This window comes from Parambassis ranga, chromosome 2, assembly GCF_900634625.1.
Source record: "Parambassis ranga chromosome 2, fParRan2.1, whole genome shotgun sequence".
NCBI classification, from domain to species: domain Eukaryota; kingdom Metazoa; phylum Chordata; class Actinopteri; family Ambassidae; genus Parambassis; species Parambassis ranga.
The window spans coordinates 7,703,365-7,727,977 of NC_041023.1; the positions used below are offsets into that span (position 1 = coordinate 7,703,365).

Sequence of the window (24,613 nt, forward strand, 5' to 3'; positions counted from 1 at the left end):
ATGGGTATATTATATATTCTCATTAAAAACATTAGGGTTTTTTTTGTCACAGATTATGGATTGCAGCTTCTTGTAATGAAAAAGAAAACAGTATAACATTTTTAAAATACTGTATTGCAATGAAAGGTCAAATAAATAAATAAATGACTGCTTAAAACTGCAATCCAGCATTGTTAAAAAAGCACCACTGCTGTTTTGGTTACACAACACGGGTCATATTATTTTTCTCCCATGAATGCAGTTGCACCATTGCACTTTAGTCTCTGGATTGCAGCATTAAGACTTATAATATAATATAATATAATATAGTATCATATATTTTTTAGCACAACTTAAACATGCCTGAAGGCCTACCCTTAATTTGAATACATTTTACATATAAGAATAGATATACATTAAGCTATTTTATACATTTCTTGTAACATAAACATTTAATTTGTATCATTGATATTCATCTTGAAAGAAAACTGTCTTTTTAAAGGCAAGAGGTTAAGATAAATTATATCAACCATGAAATCCATAATGTAAATGATTCTGACTAACATACAGAGTTAACCAACACACTGCTTATTAATTCATCACCTGACTACAAAAAAAAAGGACGTTTAATGTACAAAGTTTACAGTTTCTGTATTGGCATTGTTATTTTGGGCCCTGCGGCACACAGACTGTAAGGCAGTCAAATCCTATGCACATATACTACACATCCCTGCTGGTTGGATGTCTTATTGTTCTGTTGTATTCCTCCACTCCTCTACTGTCCGGTGCTTTCTATGTGTGTTCAATGTCGTATAATGCAAAAGGCTTAATGTCACACCCTTCTGTAAAAAAGTAGTCAGCAGGCTGGATTTACAAAAAAAAAAAGCTGTGTTTCCTTTTCTGTTTTTGTACATTAGAGTAATATCTGACAGCAAACCAACTTACTAGTCCTTGCATTATAATTTCTTTTTTAAAATAAAAAAAAAGCACATGCAGAACTGTTGCACATCTACGCTTCAGAAACATTCCACACAACAGATGAGTATTTCACTACCCGCGATAATATGATTTGTTTCCAGGTTTATAATCATAAAAATGTTATTTCTATAGCACGTTTCAAATGAGTGATACAAAGTGCAAACTGATGCTTAAACACTGGATATTTTTCAGGTTATATTTTTAAATCTTGGTCTGTGAGCTGCAACTTAATATAAGTAATTAGCCATGTGTCGTCTCCAATTCTTTAACCGATAAACTTGTAAAGATTTATTATTATGAGCAAATCTCAGACTCTCAGTTCATGTAGCCTGCAGAAGCACTCTTTACATTCTCACTTTGTTACAGTAGGTGGCAGTAATGCACTGGTCATAATTCTGATAAAGAGTGTGCAGCAACTCCCTACCTACTATTGCTATTATAAAAAAACATAGTGAGAACACCATAACACTGATTAAAATTAGTCAACAAACAAAATTACTGGAGCGTTCCTTTAATCTCTGTGTTTTTCTGCCGTGCTGTTTGAAGCACTTTGTATCACCGTTTTGAAATGTTATACGATAATTATCATCATTTATAAGATTATTACAAAGTGAACAAAACACATTTTAATCTCAGATTATTTTGTAAACTATTTCTATTGTTGAAAATGTTTAGTAGTTTAGAAATCTCTGTACACTGTAAGTCAAGGCTCTACACTGTGTGCCGAGGAGATAAAGTGAGAGGGTTCAGATTGTACTTCAAGCAGTTATCTGCTGATTGTAGATATGTTTGGCATCTTTTCAAAATGGAATGGCTGTTTTTATAAAAGATGCAAAAATCATAATGATGTTCACATTTGAATGTTCTCAACGTTCAAGTGGTAAAATACATCAGATCTTTGCTCGGGCCCACTGATGGCAGGGGTATTGTGCTTGTAAAAAGCATGTTTTTTAACATTTTGTCAGAAGCAATGGTGCCGTTTGTAGCAGGGGAAAAACATCATGAATCCCTCTTCATCCCCTGTTTCAGTTAACCAAAGAAATTCATTAGGTATTGCCTATGTTGTGGGCACTGGCTTGTATGTCAGTCATCGGCTGCAGCAGAGTCTACTGCACACGCTGGTCCTCACGCTGAGATGATTGTCAAGTTCTGGTACAGGCTAAGTTTGAACATGTGCAAAGTTTTTGTTTTTTAAGAATAGTTTGAGATGACGCCTTCAGTAGTCCTGCTGGATCCACTGCAGTGCTTTGTCTTGATGCGGTGGGGTAGGGTGGAGGGTTGTTTTTTTTTTTTTAGATGTGTCAGCCTTCTTTACACTGAAGTGACCATCATGAACTCTGGTCACTTTGGAACTGGCAGTCAGGATCCTGGGTGGCCACCATAGCCCTGGCTGATAGACTGAAGGGAGAGAAAAGAGAATTACTCTTCTGGCTTCATGTTCTGTTCTTTTTTAAAGAGTTAGATGAGAAGACTCATGTTTGTATGGTAGACATGAAGCTGGAGCCAGCAGCTGGTTAGCTTTGTTTAGCACAAAGACTGGAATCAGCTATCTTGGTGCCGCCAGATTTTTTTAGTAGTGGTATTAGTAGTCAATGGATAAGTTTTGTACACTAGAGGCGCTGGAGAGCAAACAACTTTGCATATATTTATATAGATATGTTTTAAGTGTGCCTTTTTCACACTTTGTGCTTTAAGAAGAATGACAATAAAGATTGTTGATTCTTTGGACTTAGCCAAGCCAGTCTTTGCACTAAGCGATAGCCCTTTCCACACTTCCTTTATTTACTATGTTTTAGTCTTTCATCTGCACACAAACGTAGCTTTAATCACTAAGAAACCTTTACTCCAGTGTGCAGATATTCAGACACATTTACGGTGTCGACTTGCAGACGAGAAGGAAATATTTGTCTGTATTGTGACAAGAGACAATTTTATGCAGAGAATGAGTCTCTGCAGACGCCCATGTACCCACAACTTTGTTATGTCTGTGTGGATTTGCAAGGACAGTGGTGGAACATTCACCAGAAAACAACAACAGCAAACTGTGAAGACGGGCTGTGTGATGGCACAAAATGTGACGGCCGGATTAATGTGCAGCGTGCGTGTGTGTGTGTCTGTGCAGGACACCTGGTGATGACCCTTGTTATTTAGTAATAATTTTTACATCTACATGGCAAGAAAGCAAATATATTGAGCGTTAAATCTTCATTCCTGTTGCGGACAGAAGCAGCAATCAATAACACGCTCTTATTCTGAAGGAATAACACTTCTCCACGCTTGTATTCTTCTTAAATAGGACTCCAATAACAAGTACTGCAGAGCCTGCAGAGAGTACTGTAAAAGGAAATTATGGCTTACAGACTAATCCTGCTTAGCAATAATGAAAGTGCCTTACTATGCTCTAAATTTGGTTGCACAGTTTGGACGTTTATTCTCATCACTCACTCGTATTTATTTAAGAAGTCTGGTGTAAAAACACTTGCAGCAGGCGCAGTGGAGAAACATGTCTATATATGGGTTTGTGTTTATCGAGAGCCAACGTTGTCAATTTTGATGCAGAGAGCTGAAAGAAGGTGACACTGTATCTGAAGGACGGCGAATGTTTCTCCCGAGTTATTTTGGCGTAAACACGGCAAAGCCTCTTCACCTGCGTCACAATTCAGCCCACATGGTGCATTCATGAAGCCGAGCCCCGAAGAACTACTGTGACGCTGCAGATGAGTCACAGTCAAGGTTTTTCTAATGGTGTATGCCTTCTGCGAAATAATAATGATAAATCTTTTTTGTGCTAAATAACGCTGCAGTTTCTGTGTCGAAGACTTGCAATTCCTTCAGAGATGCTCTATATTAACCAGCTCTGGATTTTTTTTTATCTGCAGCACTGTTGTCAGTGTGTGTGCAGTGAATGGTTATTTCAGAGGTGACATAAAAGTACGGTTGAAAAGATGGGAAGAGGTGACGTGTATGACAGCTGAGAACTTTTTTTTTTTTTTTCCCGCCTGCACTGGCTTTGGCAAAGGCTCAGGATATGATGCAAGAATGAAGCAAAACTTGTTTTAGGACATGACTGGTTTAGCGAATAGGGATGATAAAAGATGTAGACACAGGCACAAACCTGGTCTGTGAGGATTCGAGGCTTAATATCAGGAATGGCACCCCCTCTCAGCTCATCTTCCACAGCCATGAGTCTGACAACAGGGAAATAGAGACAAACATACCGGTTGACAAAAATAGAATAATGAAGCCGGTGTTGTTCAGATTTATGGTAGGATTATGCGGCCATATGATGATATTAAGGTCCTGACGTGTGTGCGTGCATAGTGAGCTACCGTCAGAGCTTCCTGAGCTCTGACCTGAGTAGGATGTCTACCAAATGAAATGGAACATCAGCTCTCTGGTTGTAGACAATGATAAATATTTCCCTTCATTATTTGCAGCTAAGGTTAGGGAGCTAAGTTGAGGATTGAGTCTGATGGGAATGATTTTTGAGCTGCATTTAAAGGAATAGTTCAATGTTTTGGAAGCTACACTCATTAGCTTTCTGATTGAGTGGGTGTGATTTGTACAAAAAGTACCCCGTGGAGTTGAGAAGAATGTAAACATACACAAGAAGCTCTGTTCAGTAGGTTTTCAGTAATGCAACTTCCTTCATGTTTTTTAAAGGAAAAAATAAGAATCAGTCGCTCTAACTTGACCATACTTCTTAACCCGTTTGGGGTCAACAGTGGCGCAGTGGTATAGCAGGGTTGTCTAGTAACCGGAAGGTGGTTCGATCCCAACTCCTCCCTAGTCACTGTTGTGTGTTCTTGGGCAAGACACTTCACCCTAGCCTGTGGTGCGCCTTGCTAGTCATTGTATGACATTGCTTGGCAGCAGCCGTAAAGAATTTCCCTCTGGGATTAATACAGTATCTAAAATAAAAATAAATAAAATAAAATAGACTTAATAGGATTAAGTACATGTACATGTACATTTAAACACCCTTCTATGCCAGTAGCACCACTGTCGTCCTGCCTGGAATGAAGCATTATCATGTGTTCTCCCAGAAAACGACACTACAACTCCACATGGGTACCTCCAAGGACCTGAAGCCAGGCGGCAAGCTTAGCGTAGCTTAGCATAAAGAATATTAGCATGTCTAAATCTTACATTTGTTTAAATCCAAACTGATTAGAGGGGGGGGGATTTGTACACAGCAATGTAATTTCCAGTCTTTACGCTAAGCTAATGCTAATGCGGTCCCTGCTTCTGTACAAATATTTTCCTTACAGAAAGCAAACAAACATGTTTTCCAAAAACGTTGAACAATATTCTTTAAAATCTGATACAAACAGTAGGACATAATGCAGGTTGTATTGAGTGAAAACCTCTTACTAAATCATATATTTAATAAGTGAGTGGATTGTGCAGATTAAGGGTTAATATGAATGGAAGAAATTAAATAAATGAGTGGCACTAAATTTGTAATTACCTTTACTTAGAATGAACTGTGTTGAGCTACTTTGTTTTTTTAAGCTCTCAACTGTTTGCTTTTACAGCTGCAGTTCATATCTTGCAACACTTACATGTCCCCATTTCTGTTTCCTTTCATCACTTTGATACAAGCCTGATATGAGGCAATCTCTTTCAGAGCAACGTCTAGCTGATGGATATGACGAAGCCAAGCAGTAACTGGCACAGCCTCATTTCAGCCTGAACAGGAATCACCTGTTGATGATGCCTTTGATTTGAGAGTCCTTCTCCAGTTGCTGCTGCTTTAGGCGGCGCTCGCTGTCTTCCAGGCGGTTCTGATACTGCTGCAGGATCTTGCTCGTCTGCTGCTCCTGCGACATGAGTCTCTGCTCGTATTCTTCAAGCTTACGATGAGACATCTTTAGCCGCTCCTTCAAGGAATTGATTTCTTCTTCGTATTCTCTCACCTGAAAGATGCATGGGATGACTTTACACAGTTTGTGTAGAAGTTTTAATATATAGATTAGAACAAAAAACACATTTTTCTGCCTCACTTCCTGGCTGGCCTGGAAAAACACAGTTTCAAACCTACAGTTAACTAATCACATGAAGTATTTTTGAAAAGTGCTCACCCTCTCTAATCGTGACTCATCCATACTCTTGGAGTACTCTTTCAGTTGGCCCTCGCGGTCCGGCCGCAGGCTCTCGATGTCGGCGGAGAGATGTGGCATGTTAGACACCCAGGCGACTGTCCGCTCATTCAGAGCTGACTGAGAACCCTGAAAAACAAGGAGTGCCATGATTCCAGTCTTCATCTTCTGATTACATATTGGAATCTCCTCTTGTAAGATGCTGGACTGACCTGCTTGTTGGAGACTGGTTTGAGCAGATGCTGTTGTGGCGGCTGCAGTTGTGACAGAGGCTTCTTGTTGCTTTTTGTGGGCGTGTCTGTCGACTCCTCTGCAGCTGCGGGCGGGCCCTGGTTCTCTTTGGTGGAGCTTGTCTGGTAGGGAAGCCCAGGAGCTGGACTGTCTGTCACTGACAGCTGTGCGTCCTGCTGCTGCTGCTGCTGCTGCTGCGTCTGCTGTTGCGCCTGCTGTTGTTGCTGCTGTTGCGACGACTGCTGAGTTTGGCGTGATTTCGGCTGACTGCCGCTATAGTTCTCAGAGGAGTTGAGCAGGAGGTTCCTGCTCTGCGGACGAACCTTTGGAGGCGTTGCAGTGGCCGGTGTGTTGATGGACCTCTGCGACTTGAGGTGCTGTTGTGCAGCGATGGATGACTGGCGGACAGGATGAACTGTAGTCGGAGGTGTGGCCAAAGAGGCGGGGGTGCCTGTTCCAGTGGGTGTCTGAGATACAACTCCCATCAGGTGCTGCTGCTGGAGGGACTCCTAAGAGGTGAGAGGAAATTGAAGCTGAGCCACAGTTTATGTGCAACTGATGTGCTCAAAAGCAGGCAGCTGTGCAGATGGCTCATTGGATGGAAAAGACAGAGTGAATGAATTAAAAGCATCCATTCAACAGAGCAACACAATGTGCTAGTGATGTGATCTGAGTGCAGGTAGTCTAAATACAACTGCTGTAGTGGTTTCAGTTGTTTGCTTACAGAGTTTGTCTGCCCTGTTTGGATACCTGTGTACAGCGAAGCCAAGTGAAATGCAGTGGGTCAATACTACTCAGGCTACAAACAGAAATGCTACCAAAATGCAGCATCTTGCTACAGATTCTGAATATTAATAATCCAGCACTGTGAATTAATTAACAGCTTCCCTATGTACCTGACAAAGTGCAAACTGAGAGTGAATGTGCAGATCTCTAGAAATGAGATAAAAAGAAGCGGCTGTGAGCTGCATAAAAACTGAAGCTTGATGCTTGTTTTAGCAGTCCTCAGTCAACCTGAGAGGTGTTCACGGACAATAAAACAACAGATATATGTGAATAAATGTAAAGATGGATGGATGGGTGGATAATTAATTCATAAATCACTGTCCTAACTACACCATCTGAATTAATGAACAGGAGGACGGTGATGTTTGTTCCAATAAGGCCCACGCAGCAGGACAGAAATAGCTCAACGACTACATGACAGCATCATTTAACGCTATAATTTTACAAAAGCAAGTCATAGTAAACTTTTCAGTGTGAGAAATCAGTAGCTCATGAGTACAACATCAAGTCACAGAAAAGTTGTTATTATGGTTTTGTTCTTCAGTATAGATGCTAAATCAGAGGGGTAAGACTGACAACAACAACATGATGTGTTGTATCAGCCATTCTCTCTGCCCTGCTGACCGACAGCTAGTTTCCCGGCCCTTGGAATCAAGTACACACGGTATGATAGATGTGGAGAACCCTACAAAGTTCAGCAGAATGGGCATTGCTGTCGGTAGTGTACCGATTGCCCTTACATTTGCATATTATGCTGCTCTAGAGAGAAAAGGGATCCGAGCTTCAGGCCCAACTCAGTGGAAATAAAAGTGCACGAAGCATCTGATGGACTGCTGCTGCTAATCTGAATTCAGCAACTAAATCAAGGTGTTAAAATAACACTTAAGGAAAAAAATGGCAAGGCACAAAGTTTGTTGTGTAATAGGGATTCGAAATATAAAAATACAATCCAGGGTTTTTTAGCAAAAGTTAGCGGGCTAATTCTTGGCTGTGACTTCTCATCACAACATTTGCAGGTCCAGCAGAGATAATACTGTTTGTACTGAACCACAGTTATATAATGATACAATCACAATTATATATCATAATCCAAAACTGTATTTAGCTATATTTGTTCCTGCGATTTCATCCATGACCAAAAGATTTGACTAGTAGCTGTGAAAGAGTAAATGAAAGGCTGATTTTTTGTACTATATTACTGTCTTTCAGTATGCGAGAGGATAAGATGACAGATTCTTACCTGCACCTGCAGCGACAGCTGGTGCCAAGCGTAGTCATTGCTCTGATTCTGCCGGGTGAAATCATCACTGTAGCTGTGTGAGTGGACAATGCTGGGCTGTACCAGACTGCTCTGTGACCGCAGGGCGGACAAGTCCTCGCTGCGAGAGAACGCGCTGTTGCCAAAGGCTGGTGGGTAGTCATGGTGGCCATTCTCAGGCTCAGGGGCGAGGAGGAGGGGCGGAGGGGGAGCATGTGCCTGTGACTGAGCTGGGGAGTTCTGGGCAGCCAGATGGAATAGCGGGTTCTGGAAAGACAGGGGGACGTGCATGGCCGCCGCCGCCTGCTGCTGTTGCTGAGAGATGGATTCGGTGGGCCCCCCTACGTGGCCCATCTGGCTTAGTCTAAGACCAGAGCCTGATGAACTAGCTGGCATGTGCCCTCCCATACGAAGGGGGCCTCCGAGGTTCCCAAAGCTGTGACCGAGACCGGCGATTGAGGCTTGAGAGGAGGTAAGCATATCTCCCACAGAGTTTAGGTTGGAAATGCTGTTCATACGAGAGTCCTGTAGGTCCATCATGGACACACTTTTGTTCACACTGTGGACCTGAGAGACACAAGAACCCATTTGTTGATTAAAGCACATTTCACTTTCTAATTTTTCTTATTATATGTCCAGTGAGGCTTAAAACATGTCCAAACAAAGCAGACAGCTGCAGAATTAAGACATTTCAGAGAGAAAGAACAGGTTTGTGTTGGTTTGCCAACAATCTGTACCTTTGGATCGGGTTCTGTGATGTCCGAGCTGCTTGTGCAATATGCAGGGCTAGAGCGAGCCAGGGGCGGCCGGGTCACGTAGAACACTTCTCTGGATGAGCGGAGATCTCGTTCTGCCTGTCGCCTCATGTTCAGATTGGATGAGAGGGATTCAACAGCCGACACCCCAGTCGTAGGAGACGGCAGGCGAGAGATGTCTATAGAACTACGGATACCGAAAGACAATGTATAAATCATTTACTATACAATCACAGGATATTTTTAGCTGCCTAATCAGGAAAGATGGGAGACTCCACAACAAAGGCATCCTGCAGTATTCCTGTCTATATGATTTTATGATGTGCAAGATTTACACATGTTTAATTATGTAACTGTTGCATAATAGAACACGTGTGGAGGGGAGGGGGCATGACTCTCTGCCGTCTGTCACTGGCAGTGAGCGCCGTGGGGTGGAGAGCTGGCAGGTGTGCCGTTCCTTGTGCCTCTTTGAATTTCCAGCCGTTTGATCCCCGTCTTCTAAAACCTAGCTGTCACTCTCATTCAGCTTACCGCTCCAGATATAGGAAAATATTTAATGGGAGGCCCTGAGTCAACACAACATGACGTAGGTGGTGTACAGTTCTCTGATTTTAGCACTGATATTTATCTTACTTAACGAGTTCTAAACCTGCTTTAATGAAGCTACTGTCTCTCGACAATAGCAGAGTGCTGAAATGATTAAAAACACAGCTGAAAGAGGAGAGAGGCTGGGAACAGATGGTGCTGGCAATTACTGATTGATAAAATAGTTTAAAAGCCTGAAGAGGTGCATTAGCATTAGCATTAGGGGCTCTTAGAAATAAACCGGTGTTGTTCTGAGCTACCCTCACTCACTGTGCACACTGTTTAAATGTTACTGCTAATTGCACCAATGTGAAAGTGCACCTCCCGCCTTTTTGTAGCTTTGATGCATATTTGCAAATGTTACACATCAATGATGTAAATTTTAGTGTCTAGACAGGAATGATACCTGTTTAAGTCGCGCATCATAAGGCTTTGGAAGTCAGAGGACATGAGGCGGTTGAATGACGGGCGGGAGAAGAGTCGGTCCTTCGGTCGGTCCGGCTGGTGATTTGTAGGCATGTGAAGCTGTGGGTTCCTCAAGGCGACGCTAATGTCGTTCAGGAGCCGTGGCAGGGGTCCGAGTTTGAGAATGGCATCCTGCAGAAGGGAGTGGCTTTTAAAATAAGGAAAAATACAAAGCTCCGTATGCTCAAGAGGCTCATATCACCACACACATGCCAGCCGGGGCGAGTGGGCATGATCAAAAGAAGGATCCGATTTGGAAGTAAAACTGATTACTTTGCACATTGATGATGACCTACTTTGGCTTAAAGTTATTATATTGTTATTGTGAACTTGACAGGGAGGGATAAGAACACAGAGAGATTGTCTCAAGTTCAAGGAAATTAGCAGTGTCAACAATGTCATTTGTTTTAAATTCATCTAACAATCACGGAAGAAGCAGTAGTATTAAACATTCAGGCATCTATACATACATCATATTAATTCAACTTAGACTCTAGCAATGCTAGTGGATCAGTAATAGAATATATTGTTATTACAGGCGCTGGACTCTATTCGCAGATGAGATGTTGTTCTGCTCACCTTGCTCAGCTGGCCCATGACCTCCCACAGTAAGCTGTGCAGCATAGACAGCTCTCTGCCCAGGTCGATGTAGCCCTCAAACCCCCCAGCGTTTCCTCCAGTGTCCATGTTGGAAATCTCATAAAGGAACTGCTGCATGGAGCCCCACTCCATCTCCAGAAACTCATTCATGAAATACATGTACTCCTCCTTGGGTCCAAATCTGCACACATAAAAACAAAACATTGAAAACAGTGTGAGAGAGTTTTTAATTATCTCCACATTACCAAACTTTAGAAGTCTTACAGATGTATTTTAGGCTAAAGATTCTGTTATAATAATGTGAAAAGCAGGAACAAATGTGCCACAGCTGAAAGGCTCAGAGTAACAGCTTATTGCCTCGCTGTCAGAACTGCAAGCCTCTGTTTCTATGATGTTACACTGTGACATACATTCCACTTCGCACAGGCCGTCTGCGAATCTAAAAATGAACTCAAGTCGGTGTGATGTCGTAGCCGGTATGAGAGAGGACAGGTGAGGACAGACACTCACTTGCTGAAGCTGGCCAGGTTCTGCATCACCTTGGCTATGAGTGTGAGAGTGCGGGACGTGCGTTCAGCGGGGTACTCCTGCATTAAATTGAACAAGGAGGGCGACATGATGGCTGGACACATGAAGCGGAGGAACAGGGACGAGCTGATGAGGCTGTCAGCGAGATCCTCTCTTCCACGCTCAGCACATCTGGCTCTCCACGAGGCGAACACTTCCTTCAGCTCCCGGGGAAAAATGCTGAAACAAGAAGACAGCATGATGAACTGCAGTGGTTTATCTGAAGGCCTTAAACTGTGAATAAAATGCTACTCACTGACACTTATGTCCAATGTAATTTGATTTATTCTGTTTCTAAATACCAGAATATGTTTTCATTTTATATACACTTTATTTTAGAGAGTTTGATCTCATCTCATTAGCTCCAAAATTTGTGATATAATAAAAAAACATATTCAGTCAATCAATCAGGAGACATACAGAGAAGAGCTACACTTTATATTTCCATAGTTTTCTGTACTATGTGGGCACAACTGACCAGAGGGAGTTAATGATCTTGCAGAGGAGGAGCTCGCAGCACATTCGGAGGTTGGCTTGATGGTCTGCGAGGACTGATGGCGGGACACGCATGGGGTCCACCTCACAGTTCTCCTCTGACTCGTATAAGGCTCGAATAAAGTCACCTGAAAGGAGCAGATGAATATCATTCTTACATTTCTAAAAAAATAATCATGTCTAAGGTACTGTATGATCTGAACCAACAGATCGATTGGAACAAACATCTATTCAAGCACCTGGGGAAATAACAAATACAGCGGTGTGCAGGCTTACTTATAGCTTCCTTGAGGTATCTGTGACCTATCAGTTTGAGGTACTCTTCCACGGCCTTGGTGGCGAGTGTGTTCTCCCGAAAGATCAAGTGCTCGCGGTCCATGAATCTATCCACCTCACACATCGCCATGTCTGACAGAAACTCCTGAGAAGACAGAACACTTCAGTTCACGGGAGCACAAAAGGAAAATGGCATGAAGGTGGATGAAATGACACTACTACCATGTCACATTTAACCCTTTGTTCACCTTTGTCTTCCCTGTGCTTTGAAGGATGTGCACCAGAGCAAACGCCACCTCTTCTTTGCTTTTCACACTCAGCAGCGGCTCCAGAACTGCACACAGCGTTCGGTAGTTGTTGGTTATGTACTCGGCAAACTCCTTGTACAGCTCCATCGGGAGGATGTTCATCGTCTGGTAGCGAGACTTTATACGCAGCGAGGCATTGATCACTTTGGTGCTTCCGACGCCGCCGCTTTTGGCCAGAACACTGGACTGTATCACCGGGTACCACTGCTCAACAAACTGCCGGCCCGTGATGCTGGATATGGGGATGCTGACAAGGCCAATGTATGTGCTTTTTTCCTAGATGATCAACGAAAACATGAAGTTTTTAGTAACTGAAACAAAGAAAGAAGGAAATGTGTGACATTGCTAAAAACAGAACTGAACTGAATTCGCTGAAAATTGCTTCATGAATAAATCCTGTGTATTGTTTACAGCTGAAAATTTCAAAAGTGCTCTCATCCACAGCTTTAGAATTCATGCAGACTTTGAGCCCTGCAACCTGGCAAACAAGGGGTGATGCTTCCTAATCACAGCATTGACTTTACTGACACTCTCTTTACCTTGCGTCTCTTTTTGTCCGTTTCCTTGTAGAGGTGCAAACGAAGGCTACGAATGGTAGGCAAATTGTTGAATTCAAAGTGCTCGCCCCAGAAGACTGTGTCTGTGCGGGGTTTGCTGGTGGTGCGGGCGTACAGCATGTCATCAAGACACAGCTCACAATAGTAACGTTTCTTCGCCGGAAGGTCTCGAGCTTCAATGATCCACAACTTGAGCACATTGTCCACCCGTCTGCTGTTATCCTGGAAGTAGAACGAGGAGTCCTGTTACTGCATTATAACAGTCCTTAGCCACCTTTGTCTGTAATGGTACAACCACATTCACTGGGATGTGTTAGAGGGGCGGAAGAAACCTTTGTGCTGAATCTACCTTGTTTGGTTTGACAGCTCGTTGCAGATTCTCAATCCATTTGTCTCTTTCTGAAGCTGAACGGCAGGCAAAGCATTTTGTCCCTGAATTAGTGGTCACCTGGAGACAGAGCTTATCATTTTAGTATACTGATAGATTAGAAAAAAATGATTTTTGGAAATGTGGACTATACAGACATGCTGTGCATGGATCTGCATGTGTAAAAGAGAAGCTGTCTGTTCACATTTGTACCATTTATTTTAAACTGAATGTAAGGAGAGCTAATTCTTATGATCTCACCCTGATTAAAAAAAATTCTCATCACTAAATGTTTCAGCATTTTAAGAGGTGTGAAGTGGTGTCCATAAATGCAGGGAGATAAAAGAAATCCAGAAGCGAATGAACAAAGAAGGAAAAGGTCAAACAATTTAACACACCTCAAAGCAGTACTCTTGTCCTAAAATGCTAGAGTGGACAGGTTTGATGATGGCATCTTCATCTAGAACTAGATCCAAAGCCTCTGCAGCACTGCTGGGAGAAAGCAGGGACTCGTGGGAGTGGGATTCTTTGAAGCTTTGCATCAAGCGCGTCCTAGTGGGAGAAGAAAAGGAGATTCACTGACTTCAAGATTTCACATATAATTATAAGAGTGATTTCACCTCACTACAGCTCCAAAGTTGGTGAGTGTCACTGCTATTGTCTATTTTTTTTTAAAGATTTGATCCTTTTATGATGAAAAAGTTAAGACATCCAGATTTTCATTTCTTGTGTTTGCAGTTTGGTCTATTGACTTTGCTCTTGTGACTCATACTGTATGTTAGGAAGCAGCCCACAGTACCTAAAATTGGACTGCTGTCGGGAAATGCAAATTTTTCATTTTTTATAACTAGACAAGAATTTCTGTGCAATAGTAATGTTGGGGTGAAAATATAAATTCAGGGAAGCAGCTGCAAAAACACTGTAAAAAGCAAAAATGACAGCCTTATCATGGTGTAACCTTCAGACGAGGGCAGCTCTATCGAGAAACAGAAAAGATATGGAAGTGGAAGCAGAAAACCTTCAAGGTCAGAATGCCAACTGGAAAAATGAAATAAGGAAAACCCATTTTGTTGAGAGTGTGGAAAAAGGAGAGAGAATTAAACCCATTATCTGTACAACTTACAGCATGTGTGAGCGTTCGCCTGCCCTTTAAGTTGATTTGTAGCTTTTCAGGATAAGGTGCAGCAAATACAGGCCGAGCCAGTAAATTGATTGGCTGCTGGACATATGAGATTCAGGGGGCAAAGTACCAGTTCTATCACCAAAAATACTATTATTGAACCGATCAGGTTGGTTAGCGGAAATATGTTTCACTGCTTCCTGGAAGTTTAAAGCATCCAACATAAGAGGAAGAAGAAGCAGCAATGCCCACAGAGTTGCGTTTTCTATTACAACATCCAGAGAAAGTGAGCAAAAAGCAGCAAATGTAATGAAGCACCTGATAATCATGTAGGGAACAGGGAGCACCAGATTTAATGTTAATCATGTGGTTTGTGAAGCCTGCAGTACCAGTGCAGAATGCACTGCACAAAAAAAATGCTCTGGTAAACTGACTTGGCAGCAGAGGTAGAGCAGCTGCGTTGGAAAGCTAGAGTGTTAAGTTGGACGTCGTGGGTTTATAGCAAAGTCAACTTAACACTGCTGAGTGAATTAAGCGTGTGTGGGCAGAACTTAAAGCAGGCTGTGAAGGCAGCGGTGAACGGCTGTGGATAGAGGGGAACGCACTTTAACCCCAGCAACATCAAGCTGACCTCCCTCAGTGCTGCCTCCACTGAAGACTGTGGGTTCATATATATAATAATTGGAACTGACTTTGAATCATTCCTGCATTTAGAACAACCGATTTAAATGACACGTTCCTCACGTTTGGGCATCGAACTTCCACACCTGGCCTAAAAATGTCTACACATCTCCCGTGGCGAGAGGAAAGTGTGCTGTCAGCATTATGTTTTCTCTTTGTACACTGCAAAAACTAGAATCCAGCTAAAGATGAAAGATCATAAATCAAAGCAAAATATTCTTATTTTTGTCTGTCAAGATAATTCTTCTTACAATGCCGTTTTAAGTGTTTTGACTTTAAGTGTTTTGTTCTTTAAATATCTAAATAAACTTGTTACTAAGAGGATCTTACTGTAAATTAATGGTTAAAATGAGAACCGCCATGTCTTCTCTTCAAAACACTTTTTATTCCTGGGTACATCCATCATCCAGTCTATTCGATTAATATGGCTCAGTAACTATTTTAGTAAAAAAGTAATAAAACACAGCAGATATTATGTTGATAATAAAATAGTATATCATAACATTTACTTTATTACTCTCTGTAGGGAAATTAAGTTGTATCTAAATCTATCTGTTTCCAGAGTGTTCAGTTCAGTCCAGCTGCTGAACACAGTGAGGAGCTATGACTGCATTCAGCTCAGTCCTAAACTTAAATAAATCCGATTTATTTATTTTTTTAAATGTGTATTACTAATAATCATCAACATTATGCCACAGCCATAACATGAAAACTACTGATTAAACTATTAACATTAATTTTTGGTCACATAATATATATATATATATATATAAATAATATTATATGATGAAAAAAAAGTTCTACAAAAATTCTACAAAAAGCCAAGTTTAAAAAGGCATGTTGAGATAAAATACTGTGACCCCCTCTATCCACAGGGCAACCTCTGAAGCCTAAAAAGGTCTGCTGCAAGGTGTTTGACTGGTGCCCTCTTGGTCCTAACTTCCCAACCATACCACTCAGAGATGGGGTGAGACCAGCTCCTATCACATCCGTCAGCCCCAAATAGGTGGCCATCTCCCTGACCAAACTTCCCAGGGGAACCTGCTGCAGACTAGCCAAGCACGGCTCCCGAAATGGCACGAAAGAATGACACTCAAGGAAAGACCCAACCTCACGCCAGACCACATCTGTGACCTGCTGGACCTCTGCTTGAACACCACGTACTTCCAGTACAATGGGAACTTGTCTCCAATTGTGGCCAACCTCTACATGGAAGAAGTGGAGAGAGGAGCCCTGAGTTCCTTTCCTGGAACCACCCACAACCGACGGAGAAAGAACATTGCCATTCCAGATGTGTCAGAAGTATCAGAGAAACTGTGCATGATTTTTAACAACCAGGACATCCCATTTCAAACCATTGACAACTCTGAGACACAAACTGGTTCACCCGAAGGATAAAACTCCCAGGGAGAAACACAGCAATGTGATATATGCAGTCCAGTGCAGTGAGGAATGCTCTGATCTTGGAGAAACTAAACAACCACTCCACAGAAGAATGGCTCAGCACAGTAGAGCCACCTCCTCAGGACAAGACTCAGCTGTTCACCTCCACCTCAAAGACAGAGGACACTCCTTTGAGGACAACAATGTCCACATCCTAGACAGAGAGAAAAGATGGTTTGAAAGAGGAGTCAAGGAAGCCATCTATGTTAAGCTGGAAAAACCTTTCCTTAACAGAGGTGGTGGCCTCATCTTTCTACCACATACAATGAAGTGCTTCCATACATTCCCAGGAAGTCACATGTTCACAGCAAGAACAATGGTTCTTAGACACACAAGACACAGTCAGCCAGCCCAACACAGGTAAGTATGAGGCAGCTAGAGCTATTGTTTTTCTGCTTTTCTGGGGAGTAAGGCCAGATCTGGAAGTGGATTTTGCAAATTGCAATTTGGAAGTGGGAAACTCAAAGTGGAATCAATCTACTAGATATTATATGGCAAAAATTTCCGTCACAGACTTGTGGTTACATGTTTGATTAATTCAGCTCACCGAGACCATAATTGAAATGTCTCACTTGGGTCTCTAAGCCTCTGGACGGCTGAGATGCTAACCCGGGTTCTGCATTATTGTTAGGGTTAGGGTTACAGCTAGGGTTAGTTCTATCGGCAAATAAATTTACTCATTTTAAGAAACACATCCCTCATTTTAATGTTATTTTTCTAGTTTTTCTGAGCTGAGGTTTTTGCAGTGTATTTCCCATATGTGCATCGTGACTGGATTGTGTGAGGACTGCATAAAATTTTGATCACAATGCAAGCAAGAATCCACTGGGATGTGACCTCACTTCAGAATACAAAACAAGAAAAAGCTGTCAGGAGAGCCTCTACAGCTGACACACACACAATGTAACTGTAGTAGTGCCACGACAAAGGCCAACAGATTTTTGAAACGAATATCTTTTATATGCACTGTGCTCACAGCTACATATATTATATTTATTAACAAGTCAATGTTTTAATCCCAGGTGGAGAATATGGCCTATATCTCACCTGCCAATGGCAACAATTCAATAAGTTAAAAACTCAATTAAAAACATACATTAATCCTAAGTAGTAGGAGTACATATTTAAATAACTGTTCTAGTATTTAATCTGTTGTGCAGACATAAAATAAAGTGAACCAGCCCTTTACCCTCCACGTTCCTAATTTCTGTCTTTTTCCCCCCATCTGTAGTCATCTGACAGCAGCATTGCAGCACACTGTGTTGTGGTGCTTCTATTAATACACCCCTCAAATAAATATCATCAGTCACTGCCTGTAAAACCATCTGTGAAGGTATCACTGAAGGCAACGTCCTTCATTCCACAGGGCTTTGCTTTCGTCAGAGTGGCTGTTGTCATCCTTTGCTGGCACTGTGAGGTTCTGCTTCAGCCACATAACAGAAAAAGGCACACAACTCACATCTTTCCTCACAGTAACATTAATCATAATGGTAGCATGTAAGCACGCTGTGTGAGTAATTATTATCTCCCTGTACAGAAAAGGCTTTTGTTTTAGAAAAATCACGATGACATAAATGAACTCCTCTGTAGGGTTTTCTTAAAGGGCCGGTGTGTAGAATTCTGATTCGATGGTTTATCAATTTTCATCAGGAGATCTGCTGCCGAAATAAAGATGTGATCTCTTCTTATCATTGCTGCTAACCTTTCTAAAGTAAACTCTAGAGACTTGACGTTCACAGTGAAGGAATGCAGCACTACAGGAAGATCGGTGTTGCAACCTAGCAACAATAAACACATAAAAGACATGGAGAAAATGAAGCCTGTGGACATGAAACCTTAAAAAAAAAGCATCGCTGGTTGTTCTGTCTAGGACACATATTGTTTTCTTACATTTTCATTTACTGCTCAAACTTGAAAGGGTGTATTTCACTGCATGGAAGTGCCTGAAGGTGAGATTTATACCTTTAAAAGCTTCATGGTCCAACTGAGACTGTCCTGACCAAATGCAGATGTGAGGCCAAAAAATGCACCATACACACCGAACCATTCCACACTCAAAATAAGAATATGAACAAAGTCGTGAACATCATGTTCTACCTGCAGCTCTAAAAGAAGTGTGGCCTTCAGCAGCAAAGGTGAGAAGTTTTCACACAAAAAGCACCACAAACCCACACAGGACACAAGCCAGGACGCCCAAGCAAGAGCAGATCTAATTATTGATGCTTGAGTAGTGTCCAAATCTGATGCAGAAATAATCTTACTAACCATAAAACCCACAGCAACACTCTCTAATGTCTCCTCTCCTTTATCTGTCCTGGATGTAAAAACATTTATAAATGCTCTTACCTCTCCTGGTCAGCACTACGAAACCGAGGCAAAATCATCTGTCTGAAGCTGCTGGTCCGGTCCAGTTTGGGCTGGCTTTTCGCCCTCTTGATGGAGCCCTTCAACCTTCGATTGAGAAAACTCTAAAGATTGGACAAAACAGAAAAAAAAAAATCTTTTTGTGTGTGTTTTTTTTTTTGTTTTTTTTTTTAATGTAAGCAAAAACCTCACATCTCTCGCTGTGTGCGCCATGCATGGCTTTGCATGTAGTGTACTCACCGGCTGTCTGAAGGGCTGCGGGGTCGCATTGGGAGGAGTTTCCATGCTTGACTGTCTTGCAGAGGCAAAACTTGCCCTGCGTGATTGGTCTATGAGGAAACAATAAATACAGTTATCACTGTAATACATTAATGAATACACTAAAGTGTGGCCATCTGTATATGAAAGATATTACATTTTCTAACACTGCTAATTTCACATAATATTCCTGATTACTATGACAACTTGTGCCAAAAGAAGAACAATGTGGCAGCCAATGGAATATCAAATAAATTTCATAATATTTCAGCTCATCTAAATATATTTAATGTGCCAGAATTTGAGCTGAAAATGAATAAAATAACTATTAACTGTGGACACAAGTATCACTCTAGTTAAAACAATAAAACATGATCATAAATTGTTTGCAGTAATAACAAAACAAACAACATAAGCATCATTATTATTACATTTCATTACATTTTCACGTGTTGTTACTCACTCTGTGGTCACTTGTAGAAGGAGACACAGCTTCAGAAATCACGACAGAACACACACTTTGATTCCAGCACAGTGAAGCTCAAGCAGACAGAGCAAGAACGAGCACATACAACATCTCCAAAAAAACACAACAAACGACACTGTGACACTCAGACGGAGGCCTACATGTTGTCTGCAGGAACAGCTGCTACTGGGAGAAAACAGTTGTTTCCAAGGCCAGAGGAAAATGACGTAGAAATCTATATTGGAAAGAGTGAGTCATTTTGAAACTTGTGGTCTCAGTCTGACTTTAAAAAGAGCAAACTCTGGAAGATGCTGATGGATCTATAACGCATGAGCAACTATCTACAGGGAATCACATGTGATGTCTCTGTATGACTGTGTGTTGACTGGCAAAGAGGAGGCCAGTGCACAGGAGGATTCTGTTAACAACAGTTCCTATATTACCCTATAAGAAGAACAGAAATGCAACAGGAGGATGGAGGAAGGTGTGCCTTCTCTTCATCATTAGGCTGCTTCTTCTACACTCCGCACAGACCTGCTAAATTTGTAAAAGCTAACGGCACACATAGAAAGAGTTTGGTTGCAGCTGGAATCTGTTATCTTTGAAGAATATAAAGAAAATTTTGCCAGAACCAAGTGATAGCATGGGATTCTGTTGATACCCTTTACACAATGCAAGCACAGAAAGGCATAGGTTTATCTACTGAACGGATATTTCGGAGCGAAATGTATATGTGAGGCCTCTTCACACTCTGAATAAAGGAAAACCTTCACTCGGAGTGTGAGAACAATCTTATTTTAATATAATAAAACAGCAGTACTATAAGGAAAAATGTATAATATCCCCACTGCACTGCTGTCTTCAACATGTATGCATTATTTAGCTGGTTGTGCTAACAGCGTCACACATCACATGTGTGAACACTGATTTGTCGATAGACTGGACAAAAGCTGCAATCATTGATGTTCTATTTTTGGCTGTCTTATTGATCTGTCAGGGTAATTATTATTATTATTATTTTTAGCAATCACCCAAAGGAACTGTTTTATCCCCCGTGCAACAGAGAATCAAGACACGCTGTCATCCTATGATTTCCTTGTTCCCCAAAGCCTGTAAATAGGCTACTCTCCAGGTTCTATTCTGAATCCCAGCTAATTGTTTGGTATCCATGGAAACAACTCCAAGGGCTTCTACTTGAACTGTAGAAGATATTGGCACACAACCGCACAATAAATGATGAAAAAGAAAAAAGCTAAGCTAAGAAACATGATGCAAAAAACACTGTTTCTAAAAAACAAACATCATCTGCCCTGTTAGGTGATGACGACGATGAGGAGGCCTCTTCCTCAGCTGGAGGAAATATTTCAGTGTCTCATGCTGATTCCTAAAACACACACAGACACATCGACCTGCGGTAAAAAATTTAGCGTATTTCCACCTGTGCCACTGAAACAGTCGCCTGTAACATGTTGTGATCCAAGTAAACGTGACATAATGGAACACATGGATGTGTTCACATGAGCTATTCTGAATGTAAATGGCTGTCAGGACGGAGTGTGTGGGTGGCAACAGCCTCTAGCTAACTGTGATACAGAGAGAGAAAGACAGAAAGAGGAAGACGCGAGTGGGTGTTGGAGAAACATACTCAACCTTTAGCATGTATATCTCTATTAATACTGGATAATTTGGAAACATTTTTTAATGAAGGTTGATAAAATCAAAATGTGTCACAAGATTGTATTTGATTATCAGGCTATAATGTCTAACAATGTGATCACAAGGTAAGAAACCCTGAGAATCTTCAAATCTTGTAAAAAAATAAAAATCAAATCAAGTCCCTTCATTAATCATGGATACACAATCTGGATGAAGCTTCTGCATCAGTGGTGCCTGTTCTAGGTTATCAGGTATAACAAGACTGATCCAGGTTAAATACATCTAATAATATCCTGATATCCAGTCTGATGCTATAGCTAATATAAAAAGGCACATTATCTCTCCTGGAGCTGTATTTAGCTCCAGCTGACGCATGCTATCACACTCACAATTACAATGCTAACATGCTGATGTTTAGCAGGTGTAACGCTTGTATGTTACTATGATAGCATTTTCCAATTAGCAGCTCAAAAACAGAGAGTGGTGTGCTCAGCTGCCTCTGAGATCACTTGAGCTCACATTCTGTTTGTATTTGGTCATAAACCTGAGCCTGACTCATACATACATATTAGCATAACCTTCGGAAACCACTGGCTCTGCATCAATAGATGCCCTGAGATGAGGCATTTAGTCTATATGAGAGGAGAAAGGTCTGTTCTCCAACCACAAAAATACCCCAAGTTGTTGGCAAGTCCTTGGATCCAATGTGAACAGGCTTTCACACGTATTATAAGAGCTGTTAACAGTCCCTCGCACTTTCATTTGTTCACAGTGTTATTTTAGAGTCCCTCTGGAGGGCGCAACTATGACTCAAGAAAATAAAAGCACGGCCCAAATTCCCATAGACAAAACTACTGGAACATTGTGTAGGTGTTAAGCTACGAAAACTACACTTGTTTTATGCTAAACAGCGTCTCAACAGGTAAAATCAGGTCACTGTGTTCTCAATGAGCCACAATGTTCATAATCCATTCATATTTTCAGATATGAATCTGAGCTTGATTTTTACGATGACTCTCCATAATGTTGATGGTTTGTCTTTTGGTGTTTCCAGTAACAGATCACACACAGATCACATTATGTTTGGTCTGGAGCAACTGACAAAAAAAAGGAGGCTCCAGTGAGTCAGACAGGCCTGCTGGTGCAGATGTCACCATCATGTCATATGGAAGCTGCTGTAATTGCCATATTCTATCTAGTAAATACTGCTCACGTCAGCGACCAACCCGTAATTAATAGCATGGGAAGATGCTCGTCGAATGATCAGTGAATCATCAGTGATCAGTGATATCAATAAAATAAATGTCTGTCTCATGTTGTGATCTATGCGTTTAACACATCACCTCTTTGTAATTCACAAAACGGGTTATTTTAAGTCAGCGGTTTATTCAGGAGGTGCATGTGAAAGCACTTGTCAGATTTGGTTCATCTGCAGTGCCAACATGAATTCATGAACCCGCATCAGTGGCTGAAAAACCAAGAGACGAGCGGCAAATGTGCGTAGAAAACTAACGGCTATTCATTAACAGTGAGCTGTCCAAACAATCAGCTGGCATGACTGACAGGAGCAAAACGCTCTCCGCATCAACTTCAGGGCTATTTGACAGGCCGGCAGCATCACCCCGGGGGAGGTTTGACACGGTTCGAGTGTGAGCAGTGATTTACAAAACACAAAATGGCACGAGAGATGCAGTGCAGGGGGAGAGACACTGACGCCGGCACCGAGAGAATTGGATGGAATAAGTTCATTGAAGTGCAGCGTCAAAATAACATTAGGGCTGATGACACGAGGTGGCTTCATTAGAAATAATCCTGCAATAATCCTAAATTACAAACAAAACATGTGATTGTGTTCAGAACCACCCTGAACTGCTATGTATAGAAACAGCACTGTAATCTAGTACATGTAAAAAAAACGCACAGAAGAGGTAGAGCTGCAGGATCTGAGAGAAGAGGTGGGCGGAGGGGTGGAGGGGTGGAGGAAGCAGGGGCAGTGTGGGCGCCAGGGAGCCACAGGAAACAACCTGCGGTCGACTCGAAAACTAAACGGCAGATAGATATTTTTGGAGAATCAGGAGTGGGTGACTTCCAACAACCACAATGTAAATGCAACGTCTGAAGGCTGAAATAATATGTAAATGGCGCTAAGGAAGAAATAAACAGCAGCCTAAATAAACAATTTGAAGTTGCTTTCCATTGCGTGTGTTCTCCGTCTCTCTCTCCTGCCTCTGTGTGTGTGTGTGTGTGTGTGCATGTGTGTGAGAACTAGCCAAAGGGAGTGTGGCCTAGTTACCATAGGAACGTATTCGCAGCTTGTGCACTGCTCTCTATCAAACTACCTTCATTTTTACTAATGTGTTTAGAAGGGATTATTGCAGTGCTTGTAAATGAGCAAACTAAATTAAAGAGCAGAGAATGAAATTCCGGAGATCAAGCAGCAATTTGAACACAGAAACACGCTGAAATACTTCTGTTATCTCACCACATCGCCGCTGATTCTCAAGCAACAACTCCTCTACAGCATCAACTGCTTGTCCTTTGTTTATCCTATGTTACCGAGCAGGTCTGAATGCCTGAAATGAAACAACAACTTCACTCACTGCACTAACGAACAGAAAATTATTTCTCTTCCCATCCCTGCAGGGAGCAGAAAAAAAATGGCTGCTTTTATCTGGGGAGGTTAAAGACAGAAGGAAGACTCGGAGTGTATCAAAGCTGGTGTTAAAGGCAAATGGCGCTATCAAACCTATAGAGGATGTCAAAATAAAACTCTGGGAGTGTGACAAAGCAGGGCTCAGAGGGTGAGTGTGCTCTGCTGAAAGACTGAGTGGAGAAAAATCCTCAATATACTCGGCTACTTTTGTAAAGCTTCATGGAGCCAAGAGGGGGGGGGAAGCTTAAACCCTTCGGTTAAACACTGGCAACAGAGAAAACAGCAGATTAAAAGCGACATATAAAACATATATAAACAGAAAAAAAACCTGACTGGATAATGACAGACTGGAGAGAAGCCAGACAAGCAGACTTTGACTCGGTTCTTAGCTCAAACGGACTCACTTGGGGTTAAAACTCCAGGTCCACCACAGCAAACCTCCGCTTGACCCACCAACCCAAACTGACTCTGATGCGGCAGCCACGTCTTTGAAGATGTGTCCATGCAGCTACACAGCACAGACACAAATGTGTGGTTTTTTTTAGTTAAGTTGACAATTGACTGACCATCACAGCACTGCAAAGATATATTCAAATATATGACTTTAAAATAGACACTATGATACACACAAATACACACACAGACAAAAACATATGTGTTTAC

General features: G+C 41.7%; 1 protein-coding gene across 1 annotated transcript; it reads right to left on the minus strand.

The window, feature by feature from the left end:
• Positions 1-1,713: 1,713 nt before the first annotated feature.
• LOC114428324 (ras/Rap GTPase-activating protein SynGAP-like) lies at positions 1,714-24,454 on the minus strand. The gene is made up of 19 exons (XM_028396626.1): positions 24,355-24,454; positions 19,158-19,246; positions 18,900-19,021; positions 13,708-13,861; positions 13,292-13,390; positions 12,925-13,185; positions 12,326-12,661; positions 12,078-12,222; positions 11,785-11,929; positions 11,250-11,486; positions 10,719-10,920; positions 10,081-10,271; positions 9,072-9,276; positions 8,317-8,901; positions 6,272-6,799; positions 6,042-6,188; positions 5,665-5,876; positions 4,073-4,145; positions 1,714-2,355 (listed from the first exon to the last, which is right to left on the minus strand). The coding sequence occupies exons 1-19, from the start codon at positions 24,452-24,454 to the stop codon at positions 2,317-2,319; spliced, it is 3,870 nt and encodes a 1,289-aa protein (XP_028252427.1). The 3' UTR covers positions 1,714-2,316.
• Between the last annotated feature and the right edge of the window lie 159 nt (positions 24,455-24,613).